At 39.1% G+C, this 18177-nt stretch overlaps 2 protein-coding genes across 4 annotated transcripts in view; both read right to left on the bottom strand.

The window, feature by feature from the left end:
- LOC132978017 (guanine nucleotide-binding protein G(i) subunit alpha-2) overlaps window positions 1–3423 on the bottom strand; it is a 38261-nt gene extending 34838 nt beyond the window's left edge. The window contains exon 1 of the mRNA XM_061043001.1: window positions 2457–3423. Coding sequence (XP_060898984.1) covers window positions 2457–2574 — 118 coding nt within the window. The 5' untranslated portion in view covers window positions 2575–3423. The remainder of the gene's footprint in view (window positions 1–2456) is intronic.
- A 2846-nt stretch (window positions 3424–6269) lies between these two features.
- slc38a3b (solute carrier family 38 member 3b) overlaps window positions 6270–18177 on the bottom strand; it is a 29251-nt gene continuing 17343 nt past the window's right edge. For all 3 annotated transcript variants that reach the window (XM_061042999.1, XM_061043000.1, XM_061042997.1), the window contains 10 exons: window positions 17677–17758; window positions 13907–13989; window positions 12933–12991; window positions 12398–12568; window positions 12174–12253; window positions 11985–12085; window positions 10154–10278; window positions 9918–10062; window positions 7896–7999; window positions 6270–7731 (listed from right to left, as the gene is read on the bottom strand). In XM_061042999.1, coding sequence (XP_060898982.1) covers window positions 7627–7731; window positions 7896–7999; window positions 9918–10062; window positions 10154–10278; window positions 11985–12085; window positions 12174–12253; window positions 12398–12568; window positions 12933–12991; window positions 13907–13989; window positions 17677–17758 — 1055 coding nt within the window. In that variant the 3' untranslated portion in view covers window positions 6270–7626. The remainder of the gene's footprint in view (window positions 7732–7895; window positions 8000–9917; window positions 10063–10153; window positions 10279–11984; window positions 12086–12173; window positions 12254–12397; window positions 12569–12932; window positions 12992–13906; window positions 13990–17676; window positions 17759–18177) is intronic.

Below are 18177 nucleotides of genomic sequence, written 5' to 3'. Positions count from 1 at the left end.
ACATGAGTAATACAAGCATTATGTTGTCTTCATGCCGTCAGCTCAACCTTAGAGTCAACAAACAAGCGCTTCTGACAGCTGATTTGTAAAAACTTGACACAGACCGTTTCAACTAAAAGGATAATGTGGTCTAAGTCAACTGTGGGATTCTCAAAGAATCTTCAGACAACAGATTTCTGTTGTTGTTGCCTCTGCTTTATTCCTGTTGTTCAAATAATGTCTTCCAGTATCACCAAAAGTTCTGTAATTGATTCATTATAGAAGCAATTACAGAACTGTAGATGCTTCTCTCAACCGGAAGTTGGGGGTTCGATCCCCAGCTCCTGCATCCACATGTATAGCGATTTTACACCGCATGTTACACCTATCCATTCACACCCATTTACACACTGATGGTAGAGTCTGCTTTGTAAAGTGTCCATCAGAATTAAGTATCCCAATCATACACATTCATATCAGTGGGAGCGGTTAAGTGTCATGCCCAAGGACACATCAGACATTTGGCTGCGGATGGAGCCCCCACCTTCTGGTTTAGAGATGACTGACTCTCACTGAGCCATAGCCACCCCCTAATTTTGAGTTCTCCTAGTTGGAAAAGTACATACATTTCTAACAACATTAACCATGAATGTATTTAATTCACGTGTCTCAGTAAGCTGTGACAGTGAACTCAGCCACGATTCTATTCATTATTTACACATATGCTAGCCTTACAGTCACACAGATCTGAAGCTCATGTTTTATTTGCTCCTCCGTGAGTCTTGTCCTCCTCCTGCTCAGACAACATACATGGTCATGGTTGGACCAATCCTAGCTGGTTATCTACTTAGGGGCGGGTTTTAATGGCTTTTTTAATGGATTTTGTTAACAGCCAAGATCACTTCCACTAATGCGGTATGTTCTGTTGAATCCACTTTGTTTTAAGTATTGAACACACTGAAGAGTGTACTTTGTTTGAGAGAGCAAGAAACTGAAAATACAGTTTTGTTTAGAAGAACAATGGGTGTGAGGTCAGCTTTGAATGGTTATACATAGAGATAATTGAGTCCAGAGGCATTTCAGATCCTTGCCTGTTAATATATAAATAACGCCCCTTAAAAAAAGAGAAATTTCAGACTAATTTACACCTGCTAATTGGTCTGGTCATGTCAGGCTACAAAGTGCTGTTCATACGATGACGTGTCAAAATGTCCTCCAGGAAAAAAAATCCCATTTTAGAAACACTGTTACCTCCAACAATTGTACCTCTGGTTCTGTTTTTCTTTTCCATATTTCTAAATGATGATTTGTAATAGCTGATTCAAGTCATCTAGACATTAAAAGTCGATGTATTGAAGAACCCACTGCTCATATTCCAAGATTCAAAGATACACATCCTTTTTAAAAGTGTGTTTGTGTGAGGACACAGGAGGACATGTGGCAGTGTTAACACAGCCTGAAGCTCTTGAGATTTTCTCTCACAGTTTAATCATTTTTATCATCACTGTCTGAGAGCATGCAGAAATCGACTTCACCTCAACCTCACCAGCAGGTCCCACACTATAGACCTCCTAAAGACCTGGATCATTTTTTCTAGAAAAACAGCCTTCCAGAGCGACAGGACAGGGTCTGACCCACCTGCTCTTTTCTCTCCTAGCACATAAACACACAACCATTTATTGATTTATTGATAGTTTCCAGGTTTTAGGTTGAGTTATGTGCAATAAAGGAAGAAAATAAATGACTTTATAGCAAGATGACAGCAAACATAACATCTGAAATGCGGGTAGGGGAAGTGAGAAAGTGACAGTGAGTGGGAGTGTGTGTGAGTGTTTTTGTTGTTTGTGTGTTTGTGCATGGGTAAAACGGATTGTGATTGTGTGATTTTGCAGCTCCCTGATCAATTCAATAAAAACTGTTTTTTTTTTCTCTACCCCAACTGTTTTCAGCAGACAAAAAGATATCAGAACGGTCTGCTGTGTGTAGACGAGTGGTGCCGAAGTGTGACTGTGTTAATGTTTAGTCAGAGTCCACAGGTTTGATTTATTGAATTAAGCTTTCTGGGCACAATGCCAGGCAGAGATCTGAGAAGCTGTGCAGCCTGTTGAAATGATATCTGGCTTTTATTCAAGCAACTTGACTTTTATTTGGTAATAAGCAGCACAGTGACAGATTGTTTACCATTTCAAAAAGAGCAAAATGACCTCTCTCTCTCTGCTAAATCTTGTACGATTCTCACTGGCACTAATTGAGGAAGATATGGGGGGTAGATTGGATACGTTATCATCTGATTTCATGTCTAAACATTATAGCTTTCTTCTCCCCCTCTTTATTCACCTTCTTAAGAGAAAACCATGTTGAGTTGCTTTCTTTGCATGTCCATGGTGGCCTGGATGTACTGGGATCACTCTAAAACTTCAAACCCGTTGCTCCTATAACATAACCTGAGGAGCCCTCTTTAGCTGCCAGCCACCTACCTAATAAAAGCAGTTTCACTTCTCTGGCCGCCTTCTCTCCGTCCTCTCGGAGGTTTTTGTCGATCATCTTTGACCTCTCCGCGGCTGCCTTGTCTTCGGCGCTCACCGTACAGCCCATGGCTCCAAACGCAGGAGCGCACACACCACTTGCGCAAAATAAAAAAACAAAGCTCAGATGTTTGTGATCTCAGTGTGCCAGCGGAATATGGAGAATATGGAGGCTTTCAAAGAGGTTCAAATCCAGAGTTTTTACCCACACGTAAAAATGATTGCTCTCCTGTTAGATGAGAAGCTCAAAGCACCCAAGTCGTGTTGGTTTGTTTAGCAGGATCTCAGGCTGTTATGGCTGGTCCATTATGTTTTCGCTCAGATCCATCTGTCCTGCATCCTTAACACGCTGGGATGCCTGAGCTCGTCGCTCTGCTGCACCCTCACTCTTCTCCTGTCGGCCTGGTGAGCAAGCGTGCGCCTCGGTTTGCTCACTACCGCAGTCCTGGTTGCCCAGTTGGACTCGTCAAGATACTCCTTTTCCGACAATTTGGAATAGGCGACCAGACTCATTAACGTCACTTGGCTTGACTTGTCGCGATAGTCCAATTAAAGCAGGTGAGCTCTCCCACGTCAGTTTGTGTGGAACCAATTAAGTGTGATAGCCAGTGAGGCGAGATTTCTACAGTGCGGTGTGCAGACTGCAGTGGGCGCTGTGCCAGCATCAGTCCTCTGCGTTTGTCATGCGTGCAGCGCAGACGACGAACAAAACATTGTTCATTTAGTCTGAACTGTCCTCAGTAACTGACTGGACTGAGCTCTACAGGAGCAGGCTCGGTTCTTTTTTTTCCAAAGATGCAGAGCGGAATGTTAAAATGGCTATATCGTCTTTTTGTCATGTTTATGAAATTCCTTGGCACATCATCAGGATACTATATTAGCCTCACAGCGCCACCTAGTGGACACAGGTCGATATTTTATCTGGTAACACAAGGCATTTGCTGGACTATACACTGTATGTTCAAATATGTTCTATATAGCCACAGCCATATTAATAATAAACCATGTATACTTTTACATAGCACTGTAGTGCTTTATAATACAAACCAACAAGAAGGCAAGGCAGTTGAGTAGGCTACATGTTTAATTATTAAAACAGTAAAAATATAAGGAATTTTCAAAGCAATATTCCAATAACTAAAAATGGATACAGATGTAAAAATACATTTACAGGTGTTGGTTAATGTTAGGTTTATTTATATCATATATTGGTCATTTTCATTGATATACTGAGCTTCATTGGTTGGGCCATATTCTTGTTTTTTCTCAAATGAGTGATTAAATGTCGCAGGAAATTTAGATTAGTGCTTTAGATATCAGAAACATACGAGTGTCTGTGTCTTACTGTTTTAGCATAAGGAAATTAAAAGGAGTCACCATTGTTGTTAGAGCTTGTTGACATTACAGAGTCTTAACAGGCCCGGGGCAGTGAGGGATCAGGATGACCTAAAGTTCAGGTTTAGTGTTTTTGTAAACATGGTTTAGCCTTGACAGATGTGATAAGAACCCAGAAAGGATTATATGAACTCTTCTTTCAAACAAGTACAAAAACAATGTATACTTTGGTTTAAAGATGTTATATTTCTGCACTGAAAATGTGACAGTGTAATTAATGTGTAAACCCATTACGTAGCAAAAAATGAAAAGCACAACACTTAAAAAACATCAGTGATCATCGCCGGGTTGATTTGGAAACGTGTACTTAAATCAAATATCAGAAATAATGTGCTGCTTGAATGAGAGTTATTTTCAGTTATGGGATAAATAATGACAACAGAGAACAATGTAAAAACATCTACAATTATTTTATTGCCAAACTAAAACTGTCCCTGCTATTTACACTTTACAAGCTACTGTAAATATGCATCACAAATATAAAAGGTTTACATTTATATATACACATTATTTATATAAAGCCACGTCTTTTTCACCAAAACTCATGAACCTTATTCTTTTTTTGTAGTCGTGTCATGTCCATAGAGTTATGTCGGCTTAAACAAAATACCATATTAACTTGTTAGGTAAATGAAGATGCATGTTTGATATATATGTGGTGTTTGGTATTTAAACTGTGGTGCCTGTTTATGAGCCAAAGGCATCTCAGAGCAGTAGGTAGTCAGTTGTTATTTTGGCATGATCCCTTTCAGTGAAGAGAACGTCTGTTCAACAAATATGACAAAAACTAATCCTTCATACACCACAGCAACCACCGCAAATGACATGGGAAAGCAAGGGACAGAAGTAAATGCATGTTTCCTCTGCTGTTGTTCATAAATTATCCACAAAAAACAGGAATAAAAACTGCCTAACAAACAAAAAAAAATATATATATATATATGTATATATAAATAAAATGAGAGAAGTGATGATTCACGCAGGGCTTTTCTGAAGCCTGAGATGTGGTATCATATCAATCCATCTTTGGATAGGAGCAGCATATCTGTTGTGACAGTTCTCTGAGTTGATTTCCCGTTTGGAAAAAATGTATGCAGTTTTTATTATTTCTTTATATATAATCTATTTAATGAAATGATCCTCTAAGCTAAAATGGAAAAAAATATATATTTGCATGTTTTCTGTGTGATACAAAATGAATCTGAATTACTGCTTACAGCATCAGTACAAGTCCCTACATTAAGCTCTTCACCAGCAATCCATCAAACAGTAATGTTTTAAACATTATGCAAGGCGTTATCTTTTAAGAGGGGCTTCATAATACTTAAACAATCACTATAACGATTAGAGCACAGATTTGAACTTCAATACGCTTCACGGTGAGATGCCAAATGTACGCTATATCAATAACATCTACGAATGAAAGGCTCGGTTACTGTGCAGGTCACTAAACAATCTACAGACGTGACGTTACAGCATGCAAACACATGAAGCTCAAGTATAATTAGTCAAAAATGGTGAAAGCAGATCAAAAACCTACAAACCAGCATTAGACGTTACGGCAATATTTAAAAAGGGTCATCTTTATAAGAATCAAATTAACTTGATTAAGTCTGTCACACCGACCAGTGGGTTCATGTCTGCAAACTCATGTCGACTAACCCAGTAAGTATTGGGGGATTCACGTGTAAAAAAAATAAACCATAGGCCTATGTTATAACATACTCTTTGTGGTGTCTACCAAAGAGAGACTTTGGTTTGATTTGTATTGGTTCTGAAATATGTATTATCTGTAGGTTTCTACATATTTTGGTTTTTTTGGGCTCTTTATTAAAGGGGACATGCTATGAAAAATGCACTTCTACAGTGTTTTTGAACATATATTTGGGTAACCTGAGTGTCTACTGACCCACAAAATGTGAAATAAACCCATCCAGTCCTTTGTTTGTGGTCTGCATAAGTCTTACAACACAGAGAAAAATGCTCTGTTTCAAATTTGCTCAACTAGTGACATCACAAGTGGGATTCTGGTAAAATTCCCCCTCGCCTAAAACAAAACTTTTGCGCAGGTCCGCCATTTTTAGTCTTGCTACAGAGGAGTGATGTCTACCTGGAAAACTCAGGGGTGCTCATTGCATTTAAAGAGACACACACACACCAGAACGGAGCAAAATACAGGGTCACAAACCTCCTCTGGTGGTTGATTCATGTTATATTTTGACCAAAGCACAGCGCAGATGTTTAATTTAGACCACAGGAGACTGTTTTAAAAGGTGGAAAATGGGTATAATATGTCCTCTTTAAATAAGATATTTATTGTCCATACTGTAAGTGAGCTTTAGAGGTGCTGGTGTACTGTTTTTATTTAAAAACTATACAGAGTGTAGCTAGCAGTTTCGCCCTGCTCCCAGTCTTTATGCTAAGCTACGCTAACTGCCTGCTGACTGTAGTTGAAGATAACATATATGAGTGTGGTCTCAATCTTCTCCACTAACTCTGGGTTAAAAAGTGGATGTGGTAGTTTTCCAAAATGTTGTACAAGAGTAGACTTGAAGAGCATAGTTTAAATATAAAGATGTAGTATTACATTCTATCATACAGTGTGGGGAAACGTGATTTCTTAATTTGTTCAATGTTGTGTTTTGATACTTTAAAGAGGTAATCAAGTATTTAAGAGATTATTTAGCTAGGCTCAAAGGGAAATGGTCTTGGTCATATTAATCTGCACATGGTTAATATTCACAGTCACAGTGTGGCATACATGTGCTAAAATTACAATTTATTTTATCAAGCACTACAAATATTATTATAAACTTTCCTTCCTGTGTGCTGTAAGTGAAACTAAAAACTGATATCAAACTCGACATGCTAAGATCATTTACTTCCTCAGATAACACAGTTAAATAAAGCTCATTTGAATTAAAAACACAGATATAGTAGCTAAATAAATATACACTCCTCCCTTTTATTGTATGTTTGTGTGCTGTTCCAAATGCTGAAAGGCACCAGGGTTTCTGAAGTGAACTAGCAGATCAGCAAAACAAATGCTTCCTCTGTAGAATACAACTTCATAACTACTCAGGCAGTGGATAGACCACAAGGTTAAATGTCACCTGTACTCTAAAGTCTGATATGATGAACATTTTAGAGGCTGCTGGATAGAAATGTAATCATCTGACTGTACTATTTGTGCGTCTTATGAAAAATACTATGTGTGTAAAAATAACTCAAGTTATTTTACCTTTGTATCCATATTCATGTTGATGCCTTCCTGTAAAAGACAATCATGCCTTTTTCTTCTGTACAGTTCCAGCTGCAGCTGTTTGTGTGTGTAAATAAAGAGCAACAGGACTGTTTCACCATCATGGATGGCTGTTGTTGCTCCAGTAGAAGGGAATTAAAAAAGACCCTGTTCAGTCCTGATTATTCATCTTAATTGCATTGCCATATAATAATTCAATTATAGAACATTGGTATTACAGGATTTTGTTTCGGATATGTGTTACAATCCAGTCAAAAAGTTAATTAACGTGAACAGTATAAATGCAATCCCAACATTCCATGCTGAGACGCCCTGTAGTGTGTACCACTCAGGTGATAATGCTCCCTATACAATAAGCATTATTCTACATTCTACAACACCCCCCCCCCCCCCACCCCCTTTCATATCTCTCTCACTCGTACACACACACACACACCCACACACACACACACACTGTAGCAGCATCTAGTGGCCTCCGGCAGCCATGCCGGACCCTGAAGACCAGTCAATGATGATGAAGCTCAGACTCATCACCATGAAGGAGACGCCCAGAGCAGCAAAACACGCAGCCTGAGAGAAAGAGAGAGAGAGAGAGAGAGAGGGGAAAAAACATACAGCACAGCACAGAAGGAAGAGTTATTATCACGTTTTAGAAGGCAAATAAGCCATTATTAACAAGTGAGAATCAACTAGAATATTGATTGTGTAAATGCACAGAGATACAATGTTCTCACCAGTATCTTCGGGGTAGAGTTCATGGGTTCGTCCTCTTTGGGAACGATGCGGATGTAAAAGACAGCGGGGAAGATGAAGATGAGGCAGGGAGCAGATGTGGCACCTGTGGAGAAAGGGTTGATTAAAGACATCTTCCAGCAATATAGAGGTGGTTATAGTGAACATAGTGACATTAAGACAATGAGAAAGGGGTAAATATCAGTAAAAAAAAAAAAAAATTCTAAGGGAAACAAGATTCTGAATAAATGTGGGTCATCAGTGGTTAAACCTGGATATATCAACCTAACTATCAATCCTGATAACCTTAGACTGCAAAGGATTTGTGAGATATTGGGCCTGGTCGAAGTGTTTGTGATTCAGTGTACTTTATATTGAAAAAAAAGTATATATATACATATATATTATTACATATAGGCTGGTGATGATTTTGCGAGGGGGGAAAACATGTAAAAATATATAGCAAATTTGATAAAAGCTGGTACGTACAAAAATGAAATATCATGAATCATAAAAAATAAATAGTACGAACTGTCAAAGAGATATCTAGTATATAAAAGTTTTTATCAAAACATGTACTTTTAAGTTACTTTAATCAGTGTGCATTGTATTTTCTTTATTTTCAATTACTCACTCATCATCTAAAAAAAAAAAAATTACTGTAATTGCCCGTTACCAGTCAATTCTTGTCGCTTCTATTGTATATACTCAGTTTGCTAATCATAATGCCTTCTTGAGGGGTCATTGTGGGATAGGGAAAAGTTTAAAGTACCCAGAATGTTTGATGGACCTGACACCGTTTGATACAGATTATAAAAAAAAGCCTATTAGTGATAGAAGTGAGGCTAGATAAGAGAAAAAATAAACCGCTGTCTAAAGCGTAAAGTTCTAGGCTTGCTTTGTAAGTTCTACCTGATTTCAGCTTTGTTTTGTAAAAGTTTACATTCTTTCACAAGATGAATTCCCTGATTTACCTAAAAACATACAAAGGTTGTTGCAAAAAGCTCAATAAATTGCATCATCTCCTTCTGTTCGCTGCTTCTGTAAATTTCACAAACAGAAACGCCCTCATGTGTTCTTCAGCGCGTGAACGTGTTTGTCAAAGCTACACCTAATGCTTTGAAGTTTACCCTTGACAGCCCTTTAACTTGTGTTCTCTCAACTTTCATCCCTAACCTGTGAACCTGACCACCAATCCTGAGGACAGAGCTTGACAATAATATTGACTCAGGTCATCAACAAACATTCAGCGGTCATGTTTTTTTTTCCTTTTTTCTTTTATGTTTTTTAGGTGCCCGGAAATCTGAAGGATTCAGTCTGTAAACAAAGACAGAATAAGTAACCTATAATAACATGTAGATGATATAAGAAAAGCATGTTGATGATGTTTTTGGGTAGTCTTCATTTTAACACATGCCTTAACATTATCAGGATCATTTACTGACATAAAATAAAGCCCTCCACATATTCTTGATGACAGTCATCATTTTTGTTCTATTTTTGCTGATGTACTTTCTACAATTCTATTACTGACCAAGCAAAAGGCTTTTATCCAAAGTGACGTACATCAGAGAGTAAGTATAGTTCTTGAGAGTTCTAATCAGCATTAAAACCATCCTAAATAACTTCATTTTCATTATCAAACAAAACCATCATCAATATAATTAAAGGGGACATATTATGTGCCTTGCTCAAGGGCACCTTGGCAGTGCTCAGGAGGTGGCCTGGCACCTCTCCAGCTACCAGACCAATTTCCTGACTTGGTCCATGCCGGGACTTGAGCCGGCGACCCTCCGATTCCCAACCCAAGTCCCTACAGACTGAGCTACTGCCGCCCAAAACCATTAGTCTATTAGAACACAGATAGCAAATTGGCTCCTACAGTCTGATCTTGGTTGTACAGGGCAAATAAACATGAGCGGGCATTTAAGGTCACTTGATCCTTAAATGTTAGCTGGTCATCAATCATGACACCTATAGGTTCCTGGCGGACTTTGTGGGCTTAACCATGTACTTGTACTTACCAATGATGCCAAAGATTCCCAGGATGTTGGGAGCGAAAATCACCAGCATGTTGATGAAAGTGAGCAGAATGAGAGCGATGGCGATGTGACGCAGCCAGTTGAATGACTTGGTTGGGAAAATCATATGCTGGATAGCTCTACGTACCTGTGGACACGCAGAGAAGATTTGATAAGGTAATAATACTGCAAAAATGTATGCATTCGTATTTGCAGGGAAAAAAACACAAGAAACTTACAGGGAACAACACAATGGGGACGGTCAGTGTTACAGCTGTGAGGACGGCCACTCGCACACACAGGATCAGAGTGTCGTAAGGGTCAATCCTGCTGTAAGTGTGCAGCAGCTCAGGCTCCACCCTGCCTACAGAAATATAAAGGAAATGCATCTTATTAATGATAATGGCTCGGCGTGCTGAAAGGCTCATTATCACCACTAGAGGGAACTGTGGCTCCGTGGGCAGGAAGGGAAGCAGCTATTGTACAACAATGACGACTTCATATCACTGTTTATTGAGAACAACTGGAAGTGATGGGGTACATAAGTTAGAATTAAACAGAAGTTCAGAACATTTGAAAAAAAAAAAGTGTGTTTTCTAGATAAATATTTTATCAATATGCTAAAATATAACATTAAAGTATCTTTAATTGCTGAATTAAGCTTTCAATTATTAATTTAAATCACAAATTAGATGTCAAATAGAAAGCAACATCCCCTCATCACAATGTTAGACCCTGAAGACTCTTCAGCAATACAAATAGTTTCTGTGCATGATAAATACAACTTTTTTAAAGTAAGCCACCCAATGATTCATTGTATTCATATACTCACAATGATTAAATGTGGTTCTTTGATACTTTGATTTCTGTACCATGTTGACATGGATACAGTTTTTTGCCTGGGCCAAAAGCATTATTTTCCAGGGTAAAGCTTTTACATAGCTAGACTTTCCTTCTATTTTTTAAGTGGGAAACATGTACCGGTATTAATAGACAGATCGTCTCATTGTTGCATTCATATTTATCTATTTCCACTGATACTGCCGTCTCTGAAAAAATCGGCTTTTGACTGACGACTGTAAAGCCTCTGGGTGCAACACCCTAAAGACTAAGCATTGAACCCTCACAGACTTCGATGGTGTGAGTGCATTTGTCCGCGAAGGCTTGAGATGGTATTGAAAAAATTGTAATGGGAAAGTTGCTGGAAATAAGATGCGTATTTAATTAACATGAGAAAAAAATCCTACCTCCAGTATTTATTAGTATTACAGTGTTTTCTTTTTAAACACATAAATAATTTGTGAATATTTGAATAAAAAAAAAACTCCTCAATGGTGCTATAAATAACCACAAAAGTAACAAACAAGGCCACATATTGTCACTTTAATGTATGTGAGTTTTCTCATCACGTTTATGCTTGCTTTGATTGAATTAAGTATTTTTTCTTTTCCAAACTTTATTGAATACTAATTCATTGAATCAACACATTTGGTGGGGAGATGGATGATCGTGAACTTCACCTCACATCATTTGCAATGAACTCCGGGTAAGTCTGTACATATGCGAAACTCATGAAAAAGTTTTGTAATTTGCCATTGAGAAGATCTAATCTGAGCCCTCACACACTTGATGGTTTCACAATGGGGCAGCACTAAGTGTGGAGTTTGGAATTCAGCCCAAGACTTCCTTTTCAACATGTTACCTAGCAGCTTAAGAAGCAGGATCTAATTTAGTGTGGAGAAACTTCATGGAAAAGCAAATTGTTAATTGAACTTAACATGCAAATATCGGTTTATAAAAATGTATAAACTTAATCATTGTCAGATGACATCTTAAAGGTTCCAGGATTGCACACACAGCCAAATGTGTCCCATCCCTTTGGCTCTCCATACAGACTGTTTTCCTACGTACAGCCAAAGTGTGCTGAAACGTTAGCAGACTTGAAGAAAGAACTGAACTCTGATACCAAAGTCTGCAGATTCTACATTTCTACACAGAATCTGTGATTAAAGATTACTGATACTGTAATCACTGACTCCAAAAAAAAGAAGGAGGGACAACTGTGCTTACCTTTGAATGTCAGGTACCCAAAGAGAGCAGCCAGGAAGTACATGGTGTACATGACAAGGATGGAGAGGTTGGACACCTTCTGCATCTTCTTCTTTGTTGGACTAAAATCAAAGAGTTCAACGTTTTATGAATGCTTTCTTTTGCACTGACATACTATCATGTGTGTTAGGTCACAGAGGAGGGACTCACTTGCGCAGCTCGGTATAGATGGGGAGCACCTCAGGGTGGCAGACGAAGGCGAAGGCTAGGATGGGAATTGTATATGCGGTCTGTGAATAAACACAGAGGTATTAGTGAACATCCAGAAAATAAGTGTGGGACATCGGACTAGCAAGTACAGCGCAAGTGTTTGTGGGCTTAATGTGTGAAAACAATCCAGATAAGCAGCACGCGCCTTCTCTTTGACCGCCTACCTGTGAGTTGATGGTGAACAAGCGTGGGTAGCAGTCGTCTTCCTCGTGAACTAGGCCGTTGTTGTACTCGTCGTGGCCATGGCTGGAGACATTCAGACTGTGGAGGGCAGCAGTACTGTTGGAAGAGTACTCCTCGAATGGACAGGGAATCTGAAACTTCTTATAGATAACCTGCAGAAATGCATGTATGGGAAAGATGTTTCAAAAAAAGCTGAGGTATAATCAAAGAATAGACATAAGGATGAGGGGATGTGACAGAGTCAGTAAACAAGGGATCAAAATGATCACTGCCAGGCTAAAGACATTTCACATCAGATTAGTGTGACTTAGTCTCCAAATGCTCTCAACCTTTGATGTGTTGAAGCTGAGCTTATATTCGCCTTATCAAACATAGACACATAGCACTGCAAATATAGAGACGAGGGTGGGAAAGGGACAAAAGGTGGGGAAGTGAGAAAGGTGTTTGCCAAGACGACAAGCCAGATCAAATGAGGCTCCTTGTGAGGTTTCACTGTGGTGATGTTGACCAACTTACTGCGCTGAGAAAAAACACCATGCAGCTGAGAGAAAACCCACTGGTGTAGCCGAGGTAACCTGAAAACAATGAGAAAGAGACCATTAATGTCGGAGCAACTTTAACTGAACGGAAACATTTTTCCATCTAGTGCTTTTTTCGGGACTATTTAGAGAGACGTCCAGAGTTGTTACAGTTATAAGGTTCCCCACTCCTGTCTGCAAAAGTGCCCCATTAGGGTGACTTAAAGTATTATGAGATCAGAAAGAGTATGTTTCCTGAATTAAAAGATTATGTGACCATGTCAGCGTAAATTATGTGTGATTGGGCACCTGATATTTTTACTGCCAGTGGTGGAATTAAAAAAAAAAAAAAGAACACACTAATTGCTTCATAAGGTAACTGCACCACTGAAATGTCATTATTTAGCTTGACACAAAGTCAAGAGAAAAGATCGTCTTAATTAAAGATAAAAATGTGTTATTGAAAGAATTCGGCTTATGTAAGGAATGTGTTAGGTAACTATATTAGAGGTCAATGCTCTGAAAAACATTTGGAAAAAAAAAGATCAAACTACTTCATATTAATTAGCTGAAGCTAAAGGAGCTAATCGTTCCAACAGGCATAATAACACAGCTTGAATAAAGAGATAGAGGAGATGAAGCACAAGAAGGACATGATTGAGTCATAGTCAGTTAATATTAGGAATAAACGATGACACAAAAACAGGAAATTTAGAAAGTTTTTTGTTTTTAAATGTCAGCATAAAGTCTCTATCATTTATATAGTTTTACTTCTATTCTATATATTTATGTTTATACATTTTTTGGCAGGAATGGGCTTCCAAAGAACTCGTTTTTAGTGGTTAAAATGCAGGAAAAAAATTACTTGAAAAGAAAATTTGAATGACAAATTTAACAGTATTTGTTCCTGATTAAATGAGATACTAAATTAGAGAACAAAAAAAGAAGTCCAGAGTATTAGCATGATCTCACCGAGCTGTTTCATTAGAGCCAGGGGCAGGATGATACTGGCAGAGACCATGATGACCAGGTAGTTTCCATTCGTGTACCACAGACTGTTTGGAGAAAAATACAGTTTACTTTAGGAGCTCAATATTCCAAACCCTGGCACAGAAACACAACACATGGAGAGAAAAAAAAATAGAGTGGAAAGTACTGGATGGTGTGAAATTTTGTTTACACATTCAAGTGAAAGTGTTGGAACCACTTTTCCTCAAATCAAGCAAACCAAATGTGTTTGTGAGCTCGTTAAAATTCTGCTGCTCTCAGTGGTTGATGAGATGCAATTTACAAGGCCTACGGCAAACTGAAGGGAATGTATTTGGCCTAATGATTGTGGAAAAAGCATGTCTGCTTGTGTGACTCTTCACATTTTATTCAACTATGACTGAACTGCAATAATTCATGTTAGTTCACAGCTGCAGAAAAAGAAGAGAAAGTCAAGTCTAAACAACACAATGATGCACAAGACATAAATATTACCATCTCTATCTTTCTCTGTCTTTCCTACCAACCGTCCAAAAATATAATACAAAAATAGTTTCCCTCTTATAGGCACTGCTTTACTGCTTTCGGATCAAAGCTTAAAAACACATGAGAATGGAATGACGCATCCAATCTTAGCACTGCTTCCCCTTCGATCCAACGGAGGACCTTGCTGCTGGATCATCATCTGCTAAATGTGGCCACAACACGTGTCCTCCCATTAAACAGACCTGCTGTGAATGCCCTTCATAAAACACAACTCCCTCTTATAACTTAAAAGAGCCGCTCGGCACGTATATAGTCTGAACACGCATGGACCTTTTTGGTGCTGTGACAAAGTTGGAGGTCACTGCTGACGCTCACTGGTGGTCTAGCAAAATGATATTGTGCACGCTTTTAATCATTCCTGACAAATCTGCTTACAGTAAACACATAGTACTTGGTTTAACATATTGTTTATTGTGGTTTGATTAGACATGTCCCACTCTTTGAAGTGAGAAAAACCACCAGTTTAGCTAATGAAGCAGAAAAGACACATTCTCCTTTATTGAGTTAAAGCAAATGTAATCTGGGGAAGTCTCAAACATTATAGCACCAGCAACAGAGGGTTTTATGAATGACTTCCAAACAATCAGACCTCTTTTCACCTAAATCCTGTATAGCATATATTGTATAATCTGTGTATAGAAAGGTCTTTGTGTCTCTCAAACCCACTTTAAGCTCCTAAGCCTGTTATTCTTAACCCTCTGAAAGAGACACAACCAGGGGGATCAGCTGTTGGTCATGGGCCTACAGGCAGGGGCACACAATGATCTATGAGACCATCCCTGTGTGTGTGTGTGTGTGTGTGTGTGTGTGTGTGTGTGTGTGTGTGTGTGTGTGTGTGTGTGTGTGTGTGTAGGAGTCCCTTGACAGCAGGGGAAGTCACGCCAATAACAGGTCATGTCCTCTTTGGACTTTTGGTCAGTAGGTCATTGTAGACAATCAGTTTTCACAAGCTATACGAATTGTGAATCCAGATCTGTTCTTGGCAAGTCCAAGTCAATTCTCCACTCAACCTAGACCAGTCAAAGTCAAGTTTCCATGAGAGCTGCAACCATTTTTCCATTGGAAAAAGTTTACAAGTCAATTATTTTGACTATCAGTACATGATTATAATAATTATTCAAGCTGAAATGTCTACTGTTTGCTAGTTCATGCTTTTTGAGTGTGAGGATTTACTTTTCATTAATGATAGACTATGCAGAGTCTTAAGGTTATTTTTTGAGAAAAGAACCAATCCGTAAATGCAATTTTAGTTGTAAAAAATTCTGATGGGCTTTTTTTCCACTGTTTGACATCTTGTACAATGAAATATGAATACATTAATCTAGGAAAATAGAAGATGGCAGATAAATCATTGATGAAAATGATAATGTTAATCAGCTCTAGTGGGCTGTGTGTTCCTTGCATATTTTGCCATTTATACTTTTGTTTTCTTACCATTGTCATAACCTGGCTCCATGGCCATGACAAATATGAGAAAGAACAACTTAATGTTGGAGTAACTTAAACTGAACGGAAACATTTTTCCCTCTAGTGCTTTTTGGGACTATTTAGAGAGTCACGGCACAAAAGAGAAAAAGGCGGACAAGCCCCCAATTTGTCATAACCTGGCTCCATGGACATGACAAATATGAGAAAGAACAACTTAAATAGAGGTAACAATGATTTATCTGAACAACGCACCCACAACCATAGCACAAACAAACATAGAATGAATGTCAATGTTAGGCGAGAGAGAGAGAGAGAGAGAGATCCACCCTGGGGTCGGGCTTTTATGCCCTGCAAGCAACAGGCCCAGGTGCTCTAGATTGGACCATCCAACTCCTCAAGAACTAGGGGGACAGAATCAATTAGTGACCGTCACTCCATGTCAATACATATTAGCTTCTGATATTGACTTCAAATGTATAGGCTAAAAGGTAAAAATATATTTCTAAAATAACAACAAAATCCTCTTTGAATTTCCACACGATCTGATTTCATTTTGAAGTTGTAAAATATTTGCTGAGCACACATTTTGATACATTAATTCCCATATTAAGGGGATCTTAATGTGTATGGAAAAAAAAACCTTTACATCATTCTGAATTTTTATTCCCAAATACAGCAGTCCGGTCCAAATGCTGTTTCAAGTCCAAATATCTACCAAATATCTGACCTTGTCTTCGTGTGACTGTCTTAAATCTGACCCCACTCAGCCCCACCACCCACCAATCACCCTGCTCGGTTCTCCTGACGCGAGTGTGGCTCCTCAAGTGGAAATGAAAAGTGTGTGTGTCGGTTGCTGAGAGCTGGCTCTGAGCTGACCTGTCCTCCTGTCCGTATGCTGGGCTTCGGAATTTGGCACCCAAGTTATACCACCTGCTGCTGTCATTTTGTGTGTGTGTGTGTGTGTGTGTGTGTGTGTGTGTGTGAGAGAGAGACACACACAGAAAAAAGCAAGAGTGCCAACACTACATACGTCAATATCAATTGCAGATACGCCTCTTACGCCATACATAAAATCAAGTTTCAGGTTGGCCCACATCTTCATTAATCAACGATAAAGGGCAATGATTTGACCTTTAGGAGGATTAGACGCACATCTCTTTTAGATCAAAGCATAAAAATGGAAACTGAAGTCAACTAGTGACTGCTTCTATTTTTATCCAGTGTAAAGGATGTTTAACAAAAACTGTGCCACTTATTGTGTTTCACAGTGAATTGAAGCTGTTAAAGAGGAGTGTCGGGCTGTTTTCCTCATATTTCATATAAGATATTTTTTGAACCTTTCAGGCCTGAGATAGCTCAAGACCAGTGTCCTGCAGTAGCTGCAATCCCTTTTCCAGCAGTTTGTTTTTAGCTCAGGCCGCTGGAATCCACTTCAGTCATGCATGTCCTTATGCAGAGTGTCTGTGGCGTGACTCTGACGTCAACACTGCTCACCTCTACACGCTGACAGCACTCAGGGTTTGTGATGTATGTACACATAACCGACAGATAGTTGAGCCCCTCTGTTTCTCAGCCAATTAGAAGCTGCCCTTCCCATCACACCCTACACTGACTGAATCAATGACTGGTGCAAACTGAAAAATTCCCTGCCCACATAGTCTGCCAGGCCTCTTGACCTCTGCTCGCAGCGTCTGAGCTCTTGCGCTAACTGCAGCCAGGAGTCATGTGCCTTTCACGAGCAGCACACAGGTGAAAAAGCACTTCATAATTATTACACTTACTCAGAGTTGGGTTCGGCCTTCAGGAAAGCTTGGATTACCAGCGGTAACTCCGATTTGACAATGTACAGGTAGCTGGACATAGCTGGAACACAAGAGATTGGGAAGTGAAAAATGATGGCAAATAGTGTTTGAGTGAAATTACTCTCACATATCGAACAGACACCAGTAAACCATGTCACAAGAAATCTGATCATATTACATTTGTTCTAGTGATAAAGCAGCAGCTACGTTTAGCAGTACAAGGACACTGGAGTCATGGACGTGAGTTTAACCTAACCTGAAGGAAGTTATTTCAACTTTTTTGAATATACATCATTTCCCAGACTTTTTAGCTATCTTTAGGCAAGAACTAACGTTAGCATTTGAATGTTACAAACCTAGGAGGAGGAGTAACCTAGGATTTCGCGCCCCCCCCCCCCCCCCCCCCCCTTCCAAGCTAACAGCAAAATGCTATCATTAGCTGTTGTCCAATTGTAGCGGTGTCCATTGCTAAAAGGGAAT

The sequence above is a fragment of the Labrus mixtus genome, chromosome 7, assembly GCF_963584025.1.
Source record: "Labrus mixtus chromosome 7, fLabMix1.1, whole genome shotgun sequence".
Classification (NCBI taxonomy): domain Eukaryota; kingdom Metazoa; phylum Chordata; class Actinopteri; order Labriformes; family Labridae; genus Labrus; species Labrus mixtus.
This window is presented reverse-complemented; position numbering and strand designations above follow the sequence as displayed.